Here is an 18425-nt window from a genome sequence, read left to right as displayed (position 1 = left end):
CAACTAGAAACGTTTCCCTCTGCAACTTATTACATACATACACCCCCTGGGCTGGACTTCATTCCCACCCAATAACAACTCTCTCACTCCCCCCAGTGACTCCAGGGAAAAACTAACACCACTCAGTAATTTCCATTATAATGGGGGATTACATATATACAGTAAGACACCTGCAAGCCTGAAGGTTATTGAAGTTCAGTAGGTATTTTTCTATTTGTGGAGGGCTCACAATTACAGAAACAATGAGTTAAAGTGGGATTTGAACCTGGATACCTTGGTTTGTAGTCCACTGCATGAACCACTAGACTGACCCTCTGCTCTGCATGGATGTCTGTGTGGGCATTTTCTAAGAATGCTGCTATACAGATGTACATGTCCCTTGTTTTCCCCTGTTCAAAATTTGGATGTTTCAGCTTATAAAATGGATGTTCATGCTGGATGTTTTGAATACATGGATGTCCAGATGTACATGTAAGATGGATGTTCCTATTCTGGCTTAGATGTACTTTTGAAAATGCTCCTCCACTTAACCTCCCTCTTCTCCTGGATATCTATCACAGATATGGAAAGCTTCTGAGTCCATGGGCCTCTAGCAAACATTTCATTTGGTAAATCTCACTGCTAAGGAAAGCCCACAGTGACTAGCTTAGTCTTGAGACTTTAATAGATCTTGCAGCTCCTATATCAAGATGTACTTTCTTGCATAGCATATATTTCAATATATGCTGTGTTTGTACTGCAATGTAAGATGTTCATTCTTTCTGTATGGATGCCTTGTCCCGATTGGAAAAATGCATCTATCAAGGCTCTCACTCTGCTAATCTCAAATATTCTGCAGCCCATCCTTAGACAACAATGAACTTTAGTTTTTCATTTTTTTACAGAAAAAAATATGTGAGGGACATTTTCAATATGACGCCTAAATCCAACTTTGGACTTTTTGCGAAAAAGTCCATAAATCGATTAGCGAACTTGACCAATTTCAAAGCTGAAAATATCTATCTTTTTTCTTCGAAAATGGCCACTTCCTAGATGTTTTCTGCTTAGTGTATCTATCTTTCTGGACCATTTTTGAAAAAAATAAAAAAGTCCAAGTGAAAAATGCACAATATCAAGCTACTGGGATGTGGGAGGAGCCAGTATTCTTAGTAGACTGGCCACACAGACATCCCAGCAGAACAGTGGGACACCCTAGGGGGCGCTACAGTAGATTTCATATAAAAGGTACTATCTTACCCTTACCCCCTTATATTGTAGGGGGAGCCCTCCAAAGCCTACCAAAAACTTACTGTACCCAACTATCCACCACTCTAATAGCCCTTATGGCTGCAGATCTCATCTATATGTGGGTACAGTAGGTTTTTGATGGGTTTTGAGATGCTCACAGTTTCCACCACAAGTGTAACAGTTAGAGTGGATTATGGTCCAGGGTCCCCCTTCTTCACAGTGCACTGCACTGACCATTACACCACTGCAGGGACCTGGTTGCTGCTCTAATAGGACTGGCCATAACATCTGAAGTTGTCATAGAGGCTGGTATGTCCTGTTTATCTTTGGGGGGGGGGGGTGAGAGGGGGTAAATGACTACAGGGGGAGTAAGGGGGTGTCATTTCTTTATTCTTTAAGTGATCATCTGGTTATTTAGAGCACTTTGTTTTACTTAGTCATGATTGAAACAGGTCTAGACCAAGATGTCCAACTTTTAGCCCTGCACATTTTTGTTTTGTTCCATTATGGCAGAAAAACATCTAAGTGTTAGGAATTCCCAAATCCCACCTTTAACACGCCCTCGACATGCCCTCTTGTGATTTGGATGCACTGCAGATGAACAGCATAGAAAAATGTCTAAAAAATGGGTTTCAAAAATAGTTATTGGGACGTTTTTGTGAGGAAAACATCCATCTTCTGGCTTATGCCATTTTTTGGATATTTTTCTTTTCTCTTTTGAAAATGAACCCCTATGCCATACTCTGTACTGTTATTTGAATATTTTTATTGTTGTAATTGTCTATTGCCTATGTTCAACTTCTTGCTGTACACCGCCTTGGGTGCATTACTTCCACAGAGCGGTAAATAAATCATAATAAATAAATAAATAAATAAATAAGAGGAGTATGCATGTCCCCCCTCACAAGCCCACCCTTCCCTGGCACCAGATCTGATCCATCCAGAATCAGATCCAATCCCCCTCCCAACCCCCACACAAAAGGGCCAGTTCCCTTCCCCCCATGTTAGAGGAGGCCCCCTCAGGCCTGCCTTACTCCTTGGCTCCATAGTAGGAAATCTAGTGGGAGTCTCTTGGTACTAGTGATAGTAGCATGAGACTCTTGCTAGAAGTTGCAGCATCCATTTCTACTATGCAGCTACTAGGGGCAGGAGTAAGTGGGGATTTACTTATTTCCTCATTGCCAAACTGGACTACCAGGGTGTAAGGTAGACCATGGGTCCTCCTCTAACTTGGGAGAAGGGCTGGTCTTTGTGTGGTGGGGGGTTGGGAGGGGGATTGGAGTTGGTGCCAAGAGAAAGGGCGGGCAGGACAGTGTATGTTGCGGGACGGTACCTGGAAGTTATGCACCTGCACAGCTAACTGGATAAAGTTAGAACTGCTTTTTATGAGGTCATTATATATTCGGATGCTATGCGGGTGGCAGTACTGTATATTGCCCCTATAATCCCTCTGACTTGCCCACTTGAGACATGGCTGGTGAGTGCTGATATTCAGTGGCACTGTCTGGTTAAATGCCACTGAATATAGGCGGCTAAGCAGGCACAAGTGATTTAAATGGACAGGAGGTTCTTCTGTCCATTTAAATCACTTTGAATATCACTCTGCTTATTTACAGTGTTAGCATATGTTAACTTTTGGTTAATGATCCCCTCACTGAGTTGTGGATTTCTAACAATGTCTTTTAATGCAAAAACGCAATAATAATAAAGAAAGTTTCTAATGTTATAGTCTCACAAGCAGATACTTCATGCATACAAATCTCAGCCTATATTTAGAAACAGCATTAGTTCCAAGTCATCTGGTATATCATTTACTAGTACCAGCACTCTGCACCGCTTGGTAAACACAACTGAGACAGATCAAAAACATTCAAGCAAAAGGTGCAGCTGTAAAGTTAATAAACAGGTCATACTGTACCAAAATCCTCCATCTCCCCATGGTCCATCCAGCCAGTCATCAAGCAAGTAAATAGCACTCATAGCTGTTTCACATGAGCTTTCAAATGTGCAAATGTGTTCCTAATATAGCTCAGCCATTTTGGAAGGAAATCAGAAGCTCCTTTTCATATGAACTTTAACTCCCGTCTGTAAACTGAGATAAACAACACTCAGAAATTTTTAATTTATTTCACCTTAAAACTGCTTTTCTTAAAGATATTGAGGAGGCAGTTCTAGACATGAGGGCCTCCATTTAGGCACCCTGATACTGGCATGTGACAGCCTATTCTCTAATAGCATCTGGGCACCCAGTGTTGGCATGCTTAACATTTACGTACCTGCAGTTACACCAGTCATAGACCTGGCATAACTGCAGGCGCATAAATGTGGCAGGGATGTGTGTAATTTACAGTATTCTGTAAATTATATGCATAAGTGGGAGCCCCATGTTCCATCTATGCTCCAAATTTAGAATCTGAGCCCACTGTTTGTAATATGTAAACCACTTTGGTTGTACCACAGAAAGGCAATATATCAATAATCGAATAAACAAACACCCATTTTTATGCCCCCTTGCACTTACATGCTATCCACTTACATGTGCTAGTACAGAACAGCGCTTAGGTACCCTGATGGCACTTTACTGGGTGAGTGAGCTCTTACACAAGTGTTTGGTAGTCTGTAGGGAATGTAAATGTGGGTGCCCAGGTACTGAACTGCCCTTTAAGGGGACAATTCTATAAACTGGACACTAACATTTATGTGTCGATTACATGCATGAATGAGAATAATGGCATATCTACATGCATGTGTGCACCAAAGTGCATAAATGCCAAAATTCTGCCTGTGTTATTCTGTAATCTGGGTAGAGCATGGGTGGGGCTTACACTTATGCATATAACTTATGCATATATCTCCAGCACTTACAGTGGGGGAAATAAGTATTTGATCCCTTGCTGATTTTGTAAGTTTGCCCACTGACAAAGACATGAGCAGCCCATAATTGAAGGGTAGGTTATTGGTAACAGTGAGAGATAGCACATCACAAATTAAATCCGGAAAATCACATTGAGGAAAGTATATGAATTTATTTGCATTCTGCAGAGGGAAATAAGTATTTGATCCCCCACCAACCAGTAAGAGATCTGGCCCCTACAGACCAGGTAGATGCTCCAAATCAACTCGTTACCTGCATGACAGACAGCTGTCGGCAATGGTCACCTGTATGAAAGACACCTGTCCACAGATTCAGTGAATCAGTCAGACTCTAACCTCTACAAAATGGCCAAGAGCAAGGAGCTGTCTAAGGATGTCAGGGACAAGATCATACACCTGCACAAGGCTGGAATGGGCTACAAAACCATCAGTAAGACGCTGGGCGAGAAGGAGACAACTGTTGGTGCCATAGTAAGAAAATGGAAGAAGTACAAAATGACTGTCAATCGACAAAGATCTGGGGCTCCACGCAAAATCTCACCTCGTGGGGTATCCTTGATCATGAGGAAGGTTAGAAATCAGCCTACAACTACAAGGGGGGAACTTGTCAATGATCTCAAGGCAGCTGGGACCGCTGTCACCACGAAAACCATTGGTAACACATTACGACATAACGGATTGCAATCCTGCAGTGCCCGCAAGGTCCCCCTGCTCCGGAAGGCACATGTGACGGCCCGTCTGAAGTTTGCCAGTGAACACCTGGATGATGCCGAGAGTGATTGGGAGAAGGTGCTGTGGTCAGATGAGACAAAAATTGAGCTCTTTGGCATGAACTCAACTCGCCGTGTTTGGAGGAAGAGAAATGCTGCCTATGACCCAAAGAACACCGTCCCCACTGTCAAGCATGGAGGTGGAAATGTTATGTTTTGGGGGTGTTTCTCTGCTAGGGCACAGGACTACTTCACCGCATCAATGGGAGAATGGATGGGGCCATGTACCGTACAATTCTGAGTGACAACCTCCTTCCCTCCGCCAGGGCCTTAAAAATGGGTCGTGGCTGGGTCTTCCAGCACGACAATGACCCAAAACATACAGCCAAGGCAACAAAGGAGTGGCTCAGGAAGAAGCACATTAGGGTCATGGAGTGCCTAGCCAGTCACCAGACCTTAATCCCATTGAAAACTTATGGAGGGAGCTGAAGCTGCGAGTTGCCAAGCGACAGCCCAGAACTCTTAATGATTTAGAGATGATCTGCAAAGAGGAGTGGACCAAAATTCCTCCTGACATGGTGTGCAAACCTCATCATCAACTACAGAAGACGTCTGACCGCTGTGCTTGCCACAAGGGTTTTGCCACCAAGTATTAGGTCTTGTTTGCCAGAGGGATTAAATACTTATTTCCCTCTGCAGAATGCAAATAAATTCATATACTTTCCACAATGTGATTTTCCGGATTTAATTTGTGATGTGCTATCTCTCACTGTTACCAATAACCTACCCTTCAATTATGGGCTGCTCATGTCTTTGTCAGTGGGCAAACTTACAAAATCAGCAAGGGATCAAATACTTATTTCCCCCACTGTAGGTGCGAGCACTTACACAAGCTGGGCTCTATGGATGGCGTTAAAAGATCATGCCTAAGCACATACATGCATAAATATTCAGATATGCTACTAATCTATAAAGGAAAGTAGGTGCCCACATAGAATGTGCTCTTATCAGGCATCCTCTAGGTGCATATATAGAGGCTTCCAGTTATGGAGTTACCCTCCACGAGGTTAAACATCACACATATTACTTATCTAAGGTCAGGATGGTTTTTTTTTATTCCAGCAAGGCATAAACAATATGGAAGCATATGCTGCCATGCAGGGCCAGCTCAAGGAATTATGCCGCCTAACCCAACTTGCTTCGGCACCTCCCACAGGCCCAGTATCTCTCCCTTGCTCACTAAGTCCAGCATATCTCCCCTTCTCTCCTAACCCCTCTGATCTGTCTCTTTCTCCCTTCCTCTCCCACCACGGTCCTGTACACTTTACCTTGGTTGCCGGCAACGACAGTATGAACAGGAATGTTTCGGCCCATCCCTGCATCTTCCCTCTGTAACATCCCACTTCCTCTGATGCAATTTCCTGTGGGCAGGACATGGCAGAGGGAAGATGGAGGGACGGGCCAAAATCCGCCTGTTGTTCATGCTGTTGTCACCGCTGCCACTGCCGGCAACCAAGGTAAAGTGTACAGGACCATGGTAGAAAAGGGAGAAAAAGATGCCATACTTGTGGGAAGGGGGGAAGAGAAGGCTTAGCCTTTAGACCGGGTGAGGCACTAGTGATGATATCAGAGGCTGGGGATTTTGGGGCCCTTTATAACCTGGCACCCTGAGCCAGTGCCTCACCTGGTCCAATGAATAAGCTGGCCCTGTTGCCATGTGGGAGACATGAATGTGAGACATGGATGTAAGTCCTGTTCACTGAGGTGGTAGAGGATGACAGTACTATGGGAATCCTATTTGCAGTTCCCACTGGTGCGATCCAAGGGGCTTAGCCCCTGAGCTCTGTTTTCCACAGCCATGAGTGGCAGTGAATGGGATTGAAAGTCCAGATATGGAGGAAGACCAGGCCAAAATAAATTTAAACATAGTAAAATGCAAAAGAGTACTTTTTATGTTATCTGTGTAAGGACACGTTCAGGCCCTCAACAGTGAGGTTCCTCACACATAAACAACTGGAAAACATGAGGGGAGACATGATAGAGGTATATAAAATAATGAGTGGAGTGGAACAGGTGGATGTGAAGCGTCTGTTCACGCTTTCCAAAAATACTAGGACTAGGGGGCATGCGATGAAACTACAGTGTAGTAAATTTAAAACAAATCAGAGAAAATATTTCTTCACCCAACGCATAATTAAACTCTGGAATTCGTTGCTGGAGAACGTGGTGAAGGCAGTTAGCTTGACAGTGTTTAAAAAGGGGTTAGACGGTTTCCTAAAGGACAAGTCCATAAACCACTACTAAATGGACTTGGGAAAAATCCACAATTCCAGGAATAACATGTATAGAATGTTTGTACGTTTGGGAAGCTTGACAGGTGCCCTTGGCCTGGATTGGCCGCTGTCGTGGACAGGATGCTGGGCTCGATGGACCCTTGGTCTTTTCCCAGTGTGGCATTACAAGTATTGCTGTTTAAGTGTGTAGAGATCCTAGGTTCTGCTTCACTCAGGAGAACAGAGACCTATAGCGGCTCTCCTAAAGTCATGAACTTTGACTTCTGAATACCTCCACAGTTGACCCATGGTTGACAGTGGTAAGAGGAGATACTTCTTGGAGGGAAACTTTGCTGGTATAAATGCCCCAGTTTCAATGGCGTTAGCTCTTGTTTCCCTGGCTACTGTACCATATTAGAAAGGGAGGAGGGTCTCTGGCTAGCCCAGCCAGTGTACCTGGAGAGACAAAGAGTGGGGAGCAGTAACAGTCCAGAAGACGTGCTGTGAGAGGACTTCCAGAGCAGGACAGAACTTCGCTAGTAATTTATTTGTTCGGAAATTGATTTTAAACTTGTGTAAAGGTAGACTTAAACAGGTAATCTCATTGTCTTTATTTTTAACTTACTCTGCTCATTTAGCAAAGGCAGTTTAAGGAATAGGTTTTTTGTTTGTTTGGTTTTTTTTTTAGCTTTTAAAGTCTCTATTACAGTTCTATAGATTAGCAGTTAAAGGACTATTTTAGAGTTTATCATAGCATCAGTGTAGAGCACAGCTGATAGTCACAGGAAACCTCATTTTACAGTTTTAACTTTAGTTTGCAGTTAGCCATTTAAAATAAAAGGAATACTCATCAGAAAGCAAGGTAGGGTCATACTTGTGTATTTCTATTTAAAATTATTTACTAGAGAATGTTACCTTTACAGAGAATTTTTTTTTACAAAGGCTCTTCCTGTTAGAAAGTAAGAAACACAGAGATAGTGTTTAGTTGTCTGTCAATCAAGCCACAGTGACTGATTAAAGAGGAAAGTTGAAAAGGGATTGTTGTCACACTGATTGCAGAGTGAGTCATCAAAGCAGCACAGGCACATAAGTAATCCAGAAGAGTTGCCCTGAGAGGACTTCCAGAGCAGGACAGAACTTTACTGGTAAGTTATTTGCTGGGAACTAGCTTTAAAACTTGGGAAAAGGTAGACAGAGTTAAATAGGTAATATCAGTCTCTTTATTTTTAAGTTACTCTGCTTATTTAGCAAAGGCAGTTTAAGGAATGGGCCTTTTTTTCTGTTTCTTTATTATTTAGCATTTAAAGTCTCTATTAAAATTTCATAGGCTAGAAGTTAAGAGACTATTTTAGAGTTTACCATAGAATCAGTTTAGAGCAGAGCTGATAGTCACAGGAAACCTCAGTTTACAGTTTAATTCTCTCCCAGCCATCCTTGGCCTGATTTCTGATTTATTGGCCCTTGAACCAATTAGAAGGCTAGAAAGTTAGACCATCTCTATCAGCCAGTAATTAGCTCTTACAAATAGTCTACTTAGGTCTATAGAGGGGGACCTAAAAATAACAATACAAATAATATAAATAATTTTAAAGAAGCTAAATATTAGAATAGCCTAGAATATAACTAATAATTGTAAGGCAATTCAGTCTACAAATTCCTACTCTATTAGCAACTTCATTAAGAAATTATCAATAATAAGATGAAATTTTGCTATGTTTTAATGAGTTTGTATTGTATTTGATGTGTTTTGTTTTTGCAATGTTTTATTATGTATGTTTGTCCGTATACTGCTCTGGATAAGGGTGTTATATAAATGGTAATAAATGAAAATGATTAATAATCCGATGCAGACAGCAATCCAGAAGTGAGATGGTGACTATCCAATATTTTGCTCTGAGTGTCACATGTTTGATTTTCTCCTGGTTGGTGAGAGGTCATGTGTATGTATCAGGTGCAAAGAGCTCCTAGCACTCAGAGAATGGTCTGTATTCCTGGAGGATAGAGTAGCAGAGGCAGGGAAAGGTATATAGGTGAGGCCTACAGGAGGCATTTTCAGAAGTGCTCCCCATTCCACACGCAGGACCCAAGAGGCAGGCAGAGCTCTAAGTGTTGGCATCCAATAGCATAGCCAGGAATTTTTTTACAGGGGTGCATCTCCCGCATACTCTCCTCCCCCCCCCCCCCCCCCACCTGTACCTTAAAATCCTCTCTGCTGCAGTTTTGCCCAGGCAGCAAGAGCAGCATTCATAGGCTGCCTGCGGCCTGCACCGGGAATTCTTCTCTGAACTGTGCCGTCAGAAGGGGTATGACAGTTCAGAGAGGAAGTCCTGGTGCTGGCTACAGACAGCCTGTGAGTGCCACTGCCACTACTGCTGCCTGGGCAAAATCTGCAGTAGAGATGATTTTAAGGTATGGATGGGGGGGCCGGGTCTGACGGGAGTGCGTATGCTGGCATCAGCGTCTGGAAAGCAAACCACCAATTTGGTTACTGTTATTTCAAATATATCATTCTAATTCCTATAATGAAACTCTTTGCTATGACGTCTAAGATATATTATAGTCAATCTATTTGAGATTTACTTTACTTAGGGGCTGATTTTTGAAAGAGAAAAACGTCCAAAAAGTGTTAAAAAGCAACATTTGGAAGTATTTCTTCTCTAAATGTCCAAATTGGTATTTTCGAAACCAATTTTGCAGACGTTTATATATGCAATTCATCTGCAGTGCATCCAAATCACAAGGGGGCGCGTTGGGGGCACTTCAAAAGTGGGATTAGGGTGTGCCTAAAGGCCATTTTACAGGCATAATGGAACAAACCCAAAACATCTAGGTTGAAAACTTCACAGTTTTGGTCAAGACCTGTTTTTATAATGAATAAGACACAAAAGGTATCCTAAATGACCAGATAACCACTGGATGACTCCCCCCTACCCCCCAAAAATGTGAATAAAAATAGTAGTCACCAGCCTCTATGATAGCCTCAGATGTTACAGCCAGGTCCATTAGAGTAGCACACAGGTCCCTTGAGTAGTTTAGTGGTGGGTACAGTGCACTGCAGATAGGTGGACCCAGGCCTATACCTCCCCTTACTTGTTCACTTGTGGTGGAAATTCTGAGCTCTCCAAAACTCACCAAAAACCCACTGTATCCACATACAGGTGCCCCCTTCACCCATAAGGGCAATTGTAGTGGTGTACAGTTGGCTGTAGTGGGATTTGGGTGGGTTTTGGAGGGCTCAGCAGACAAGATAAGGGAGCAACAGTGAGATGTGTACCTGAGAGCATTTATATGAAGTCCACAGCAGTGCCCTCTAAGGTGCCCCACTGCTCTCCTGGGATGTCTGGGGGACCACTCTGCTAAAAATGCTGGCCCCTCCTACATCCCAGTGGCTTGATTTTGTGAGTTTTTAATTTGAGGGTTTTTTTTTAGTGGTTTAAAAAGATAAGTGCACAAAGCACTAAACCTTGTTAGAAATGGTATCTTTGGAAAAAAAAAAAAGAGATATAGACCTTTTTCTTTTTTCAAAAATGGTTACATTTGCTATTTGCATTTGGGACATTTAGCGCAAAACGTCTAAAGTCCGACTTAGACATCATATTGAAAATGTTATACTATAATATGTATTCTTCTAAATTTTGTATTGTAACACATTGAACTTGAACATTGTTTTGGATAATGCGGGATATAAATGTCAATATAAATAAATAAATAAAAATGTCCTCACTGCTAAAGCAGCACTGCCCAGGGTTCGGGCAGCAGATCTCTTTGGCTAGCGGAGCTTGGGCATCTCTAGCAGCAAAGATAAAATTTTTAAAATGCGGGGGGGGGGGGGGGAGGAGAGAGAAGAGAGGAAATAGGTGGCCCCCAGTACACTCTGGGCCCCCCCTCCCAAACTGGACTGCTGGCTATGCACCTGCTTCTGGGAACAACATTTCCATAAAAGACTAGACAGCAACACTACTGTTCTGAAGTCTCAGAAGTCCTAAGGCTCCCAGTGAAATACAACACTGTGAGAACCTTCTTTGATGCTATGGACACTATTTAATACACTGTTCTAGAGATAGCTATACAAAGAGTTTTCACATATTGTAAAGTAAAGAAAAAATGGTTAAAAGGAGCTAAGAACCTTATAAATTGTTTCTACCTCTGCCAAAGTGACAGCAGGTGCTGATATTGTGATTTACTGTTCTACCTAAAGATAGTAGTAAAGGAGTTGGTTCAGAACACAGCTGTGTATTGTTGGAAGATCTGTTCAATAAATGTTAAAATAAAATAACTTAAAAAAGAACAGTTACAGAAGCCGTCTCTGACTTATTATTGTGTGAGTGCAGCACGTGTGGTATTGCCTCCGCCTTCTGGTGTATGCCAGCCCTGGGCCCCTGGTCCTGCAACTACAAATCTCTTTATGTATGGGGTTTGCTTTGCTCTCTGGCCCATACTAGGTGGCTTCCTAGGTACTCTCTCTCTCTCTCCCTCTTACATGTACATAAATGCTTTCCCTATACTTTTTGAACCATCAGTATTTTTTTCTGCTCGCGTGTGTTACTGTGAACACATTAATTCATTTTCCTTCAAGAGATTCTTTTATCTTTTACACTTATTTTATGCCTAATAAACTGTATTTCCTAGGGAACTGATGGTGGAATGTTCTTGCTAAGTGAAGTGTTATTCCAAACAAAATTAGGATAAACAGAAACAGAATAGATTCCACAGCATTTGTTGCAGCATACAGAATAAGCCATGGCTAACTTTCATGTTACGATAGGTACGCTCAGATAAACCAACAGGTTACGTTTAATATGTATTCATGCCTCCATACAAGATGTTTACCTTTCTGAACTGCGCTAGCATACCACACTTTGTAGCCACACCACATTTCGAACTAACCTTGGCTGGTAAGAATGCCCCAGCTGCTTTTCCGCTTACAAGCAGGGAGCTGTTCGATACTTTCTAGACTTCTTTTCTTCAGGAACTGGCCCCGGCAGTCCCACGGTCCAGCAGTGGGTTTAGACATTCTTCTACAGCCAATTAATCTCTTCTGCAGACTTCTCGCGGTTACGGGTGCAAGCTGTCTCTGCAGCTCATATCAGTGGCAGCATTCTGGTTGTTTGTCTGAAGCTTTTCACAAACACTCTTGTATAGTTACAGCAGGCTGCAGTCCTGTCGCTAACACTTGCTAACTGATCTGGTGGACACAGTGGGGGAAGGGAATGACAGCACTAGCATTTTCTATTTTTAACAGAGAGATTCAGATTAGGTTAACACACAACTTTGCCTACTTGCTTTCTACAAAAAATAATGTTTTTGTTTTCATTCTTGATTGAACCCTTCAGTAAAATATTATTTAAAATAGAATAACACACACGGATTAGACGTTTATTAAATAGTTTCACACTAAAAATTCTTGCATAAGAACTATATGCAAAGATTTCAGAAGAGAATAAGACTTTACATATAACTTCCCTGGACACATCTATGGGTCAATGGAGTAAAACTTTGTTCCAAAATACAATAACCAAAGAGTACAGTATGACACCGATTATCTGAACACTGATCATCTGGATGTCCAATTATCTGGACCAGTTCAGTCAGAGTGGGAATGTGTCCAACCGCATCACCCACTGTCTTATTTCCCTTGCCTGTGGCCCATTACCTGCCCCAGTACAGTTCTTTCCTTTTTCGGCCCTTTCCTTTTCCTCCTGACTTGTATGCAGCAGAGAAAAGCCTTACCCTTTCAGCTTGCAGGGACACAGCAGAGAAAAGCCTGGCCCTTTGAGATTCACACAACAAAAGCAGAGACACAGCAGTATTGAAAATGGCATCAAAGCAAAAAAGGAAACCAAAGTACAATCACACAGGAGCAAAGAACAAAAGCATAAGGAGCCTTCAAGATACAGGGCATAAATTCAAATTTTATTGGATAGACCCAACATGGTCCGTGTTTTGGCAAAACAGCCTGTGTCAGGGGTCTAAATATTAAAAACTTAAATATACATCAACCAGTGTGCATTAAATCCAAAACTGACATCATGGAGAAATTAAGAAAGGGAGTGTCAGGGAAATATTAAGCAGAAGAATATGGTGTAGGAACATAAGTACATAAGTAATGCCATACAGGGAAAAGACCAAAGGTCCATCGAGCCCAGTATCCTATCCCTGACAATGGCCAATCCAGGTCAAGGGCAACTGGCAAGCTACCCAAACGTACAAACATTTTATACATGTTATTCCCGGAATTGTGGACTTTTCCCAAGTCCATTTAGAAGCGGTCTATGGACTTTTCCTTTAGGAATCCGTCCAACCCCTTTTTAAACTCTGCCAAGCTAACCACCTTTACCACATTCTCTGGCAACAAATTCCAGAGTTTATTTACACGTTGAGTGAAGAAAAAGTTTCTCCGATTCATTTTAAATTTACTGCATTGTAGCTTCATCGCAAGCCCCCTAGTCCTAGTATTTTTGGAAAGCATGAACAGACGCTTCACATTATTTTATAGACCTCTATCATATCTCCCCTCAGCCGCCTTTTCTCCAAGCTGAAGAGCCCTAGCCGCTTTAGCCTTTCCTCATAGGGAAGTCGTCCCATCCCCTTTATCATTTTCTTCGTCCCTCTCTGCACCTTTTCTAATTCCACTATAACTTTTTTGAGATGCGGCGACCAGAATTGAACACAATATTCGAGGTGCGGTCGCACCATGGACCGATACAAAGGCATTATAACATTCTCATTTTTGTTTTCCATTCCTTTCCTAATAATACCGAACATTCTATTTGCTTTCTTAGCCGCAGCAGCACACTGAGCAGAAGGTTTCAACGTATCATCAACGACGACACCTAGATCCCTTTCTTGGTCCGTGACTCCTAACGTGGAACCTTGCATGACATAGCTATAATTCGGGTTCCTCTTTCCCACATGCATCACTTTGCACTTGCTCACATTAAACGTCATCTGCCATTTAGCCGCCCAGTCTCCCAGTCTCGTAAGGTCCTCTTGTAATTTTTCACAATCCTCCTGCGATGTAACAACTTTGAATAACTTTGTGCATCAGCAAATTTAATTACCTCATTAGTTACTCCCATCTCTAGGTCATTTATAAATATGTTAAAAAGCAGCGGTCCCAGCACAGACCCCTGGGGAACCCCACTAACTACCCTTCTCCATTGAGAATACTGACCATTTAACCCTACTCTCTGTTTTCTATCTTTTAATCAGTTTTTAATCCACAATAGAACACTACCTCCTATCCCATGACTCTCCAATTTCCTCTGGAGTCTTTCATGAGGTACTTTGTCAAACGCCTTCTGAAAATCCAGATACACAATATCAACCGGCTCCCCTTTATCCACATGTTTGTTCACCCCTTCAAAGAAATGTAGTAGATTGGTGAGGCAAGATTTTCCTTCACTAAATCCATGTTGACTTTGTCTCATTAATCCATGCTTTTGAATATGCCCTGTAATTTTGTTCTTAATAATAGTCTCTACCATTTTGCACGGCACCGACATCAGACTCACTGGTCTATAATTTCCCGTATCTCCTCTGGAACCTTTTTAAAAATCGGCATTACATTGGCCACCCTCCAATCTTCAGGTACCATGCTTGATTTTAAGGATAAATTACATATTTCTAACAATAGCTCCGGAAGTTCATTTTTCAGTTCTATCAGTACTCTGGGATGAATACCATCCGGTCCAGGAGATTTGCTACTCTTCAGTTTGTAGAACTGCCCCATTACATCCTCCAGGTTTACAGAGAATTCATTAAGTTTCTCCGACTCATCAGCTTCGAATACCATTTCTGGCACCGGTATCCCACCCAAATCTTCCTCAGTGAAGATTGAAGCAAATAATTCATTTAATCTCTCCGCTATGGCTTTGTCTTCCCTGATTGCTCCTTTTACTCCTCGGTCATCTAGCGGCCCAACTGATTCTTTTGCCGGCTTCCTGCTTTTAATATACCTAAAAGCATTTTTACCATGTGTTTTTGCCTCCAACGCAATCTTTTTTTGAAGTCCCTCTTAGCTTTCCTTATCAGCGCTTTGCATTTGACTTGACATTCCTTATGCCATTTCTTACTATTTTCAGTCGGTTCCTTCTTCCATTTTCTGAAGGATTTTCTTTTAGCTCTAATAGCTTCCTTCACCTCACTATTTAACCACGCCAGCTGTCATTTGGTCTTACATCCTCCTTTTTTAATACACGGAACATATTTGACCTGGGCTTCCAGGATGGTGTTTTTCACGCCTGATGTAAATTTTTGACCCTCGCAGTCGCTCCTCTAAGTTTTCTTTTCACCGTTCTTCTCATTTTATCATAGTCTCCTTTTTTAAAGTTAAACGCTAACGTGTTTGATTTCCTATGTATACTTACTTCAAAGCTAATATCAAATCCGATAATATTATGATCACTGTTATCAAGCGGCCCTACCACCATTACCTCCCGCACCAGATCATGCGCTCCACTAAGGACTAGGTCTAGAATTTTTCCTTCTCTCGTCGGTTCCTGTACCAGCTGCTCCATAAAGCTGTCCCTGATTTCATCAACGAATTTTACCTCCCTAGCGTGTCCCGATGTTACATTTACCCAGTCAATATCAGGGTAATTGAAATCACCCATTATTATTGTGTTGCCCAGTTTGTTTGCGTCCCTAATTTCCTTTAACATTTCTGCATCCGTCTGTTCATCCTGACCAGGCGGACGGTTGTACACTCCTATCATTATCCTTTTCCCCTTTACACATGGAATTTCAATCCACAGTGATTCCAAGAAGTGTTTTGTTTCCTGCAGAATTTTCAATCTATTAGATTCAAGGCTCTCGTTAATATACAATGCTACCCCTCCACCAATTTGATCCACCCTATCACTACGATATAATTTGTACCCCGGTATGACAGTGTCCCACTGGTTATCCTCCTTCCACCAGGTCTCAGAGATGCCTATTATATCTAATTTTTAATTTAGTGCAATATATTCTAACTCTCCCATCTTATTTCTTAGGCTCCTAGCATTCACATATTGACATTTCAAACTGTGTTTGTTGCTCCTGTTTACATCATGCTTAGTACTTGGCAGTACTAATGTGCATTTGTCTGATTTTTTTTTTTTATTTAGGGACACCTGATCTACTACGGTCTCTTTTGCAACCTCACTATCAGGATACCCTATCTTCCCTGTTTTGGTGATATCTTTGAAAGATACCTTATCTCGAACCATGCGCTTTTGAGCGACTGTTGGCCTTCCCCCCATTTCTAGTTTAAAAGCTGCTCTATCTCCTTTTTAAATGCCGATGCCAGCAGCCTGGTCCCACCCTGGTTAAGGTGGAGCCCATCCTTTCAGAATAGGCTCCCCCTTCCCCACAATGTTGCCTAGTTCCTAACAAATCTAAAACCCTCCTCCCTGGACCATCGTCTCATCCACGCATTGAGACTCCGGAGCTCTGCCTGTCTCTTGGGCCCTGCACGTGGAACAGGTAGCATTTCAGAAAATGCAACCCTTGAGTAAGGAGCCCTTAGCTACCAATAATTGAGTGCTAACAACCCATTAATGAAGTTAATTGGCAAAACTTAGGATTTGCACACATATCTGGCTATTCTATAAGGCAATGGCTTCCAACCTTTTCCATGTAAAGGGCCGCAAAGTAGACAAGAGAATGCTCCAGGGACTGCCAAAAGATTTTAGGCTTATGAATGTAATTTTAAATGCTAATTTTAATTCTACAAGGATATATATATATATATTTTAAAACATTTTAATTAATTTGGCTTGGAAATAAAAGAAAAAGAATGTACCGGGTTGGGGGTGGGGGGGCCTTACAAAATGTAATACCCTGTATTTTGGGTGGAAAAATAGTCAAGGACAAGAAAGTAATGCTTCCTCTCTTATTTTCAAACTAATTATGTGGGTAAACCTTTCAAATCAGGGCTGAACTGAAACAGAGGTGCACCATCAGGAAGTTTTGCTGCTACTGCAGGCAGAGAAAAGGCCCAGCAAAGCTCCACTGGGTAGTGTGTTCCTACATGGTCACATTGACGTGTATGTGTACACATGCAATTGCCAAGTCCTGGACTATTCTTCCAATTTTTAGTCACCTTTAATCTGCCCCCAGTTTGTGTTCTTTGTTAAGTAGAGGAGTGTGGTAGCCGTGTTAGTCCACTCTTAAGGTTATCAATAGAAATCAAAGAAAATAAAACACGGAAAAGAAAATAAGATGATACCTTTTTTATTGGACATAACTTAATACATTTCTTGATTAGCTTTCGAAGGTTGCCCTTCTTCGTCAGATCGGACGAAGAAGGGCAACCTTCGAAAGCTAATCAAGAAATGTATTAAGTTATGTCCAATAAAAAAGGTATCATCTTATTTTCTTTTCCGTGTTTTATTTTCTTTGATTTCTATTGTTCTTTGTTAAAAATTTCCACATCATCTGCAAGCATGCATATTTTCTCTTTTAACTGTTTGACAGTACGTGGATAAATATGTCCACTATAGATCCATGAATATTTCAATTTCTACTTTTTTCAAGAAAATACATACAATCCAGTAACCCACCATTCATGAAATTTGTTTTCAGAGTTTTGTGGAATACTATTTACTTACGTAAATATGTATGCTTATTTGTTAACTGTGTTTTTTGTATGCACAATAAGGGCAAGCAGGGCTTATTTCAGTTCAATTATATTCATCCAGAATTTGATTATTTCCATGAATGACTCATTAAAGAGATGCAAAAGAAGCCAGACTAGAACTCCCTGCCAGGCAGTGTTCATTAGTATTCTAGTGTTATACTAGCATAGATTGCTGCTAGATAAGTACAGTGAAATGCAGTACTATAACTAAGTCAGTCCAAGCAAGCTACTTATATGTTAAAGTCTATAAGTTTTAATTCCCCTTGATGTGGACTTCATAAATGCAAGGTTTTTTTTAATAATACTGTCTATGTTTTGTTAATTATCCTGTATATGTAGAATAGCCTTCTGTTGTATATTCGTTCCGAAACATCATTAAAGAAATTTAAAGTGCTTTTTAAAACCCATTTTTTTACTTTAGCCTTTGTCTGGTTTGGCTCTGACTTCCTGGTGGGAGGAGAGTGTGATAGCACTTTCTGTTTTTAATTAATAAGGGTGATTGTTTCTTGGTATCACTGTTGAATTTCCTATATATATATATACAAATGGCGACCTTATTCTAAGTGTTTTTTAAAAATATTATTTCATGTGCATCGCTTTGAGTTATGCTGTAAAAAAAGTGATTAAGCAAATTTTTAAAAACACAAAAATTAGCACATATTCCTGGTTTATTTTGAAACATTAATAAAGACATGTAAAATGTAAAATTTTAAAAAA

General features: G+C 41.3%; 1 protein-coding gene across 5 annotated transcripts in view; it reads right to left on the bottom strand.

Moving 5' to 3' along the window:
- The window catches only part of ASB5 (ankyrin repeat and SOCS box containing 5), a 127580-nt gene that overhangs the window by 60236 nt on the left and 48919 nt on the right, over positions 1–18425 (bottom strand). The window contains exons 1-2 of one of the 5 annotated variants that reach the window (XM_030191526.1): positions 11972–12035; positions 3146–3319 (exon numbers count right to left, since the gene is read on the bottom strand). The exons of 1 other annotated variant lie outside the window; for it this stretch is intronic. In XM_030191526.1, the coding sequence (XP_030047386.1) occupies positions 3146–3185 (40 nt within the window). In that variant the 5' untranslated portion in view covers positions 3186–3319; positions 11972–12035. Of the gene's footprint in view, positions 1–3145; positions 3320–11971; positions 12269–18425 lie in introns of those variants that run through there. 3 more of the 5 variants (XM_030191527.1, XM_030191524.1, XM_030191525.1) reach the window with 3 other exon arrangements.

The sequence above is a fragment of the Microcaecilia unicolor genome, chromosome 2 (assembly GCF_901765095.1).
Source record: "Microcaecilia unicolor chromosome 2, aMicUni1.1, whole genome shotgun sequence".
NCBI classification, from domain to species: domain Eukaryota; kingdom Metazoa; phylum Chordata; class Amphibia; order Gymnophiona; family Siphonopidae; genus Microcaecilia; species Microcaecilia unicolor.
Note: the sequence above shows the minus strand (reverse complement) of the source record. Positions and strands in the feature narration are given on the sequence as shown.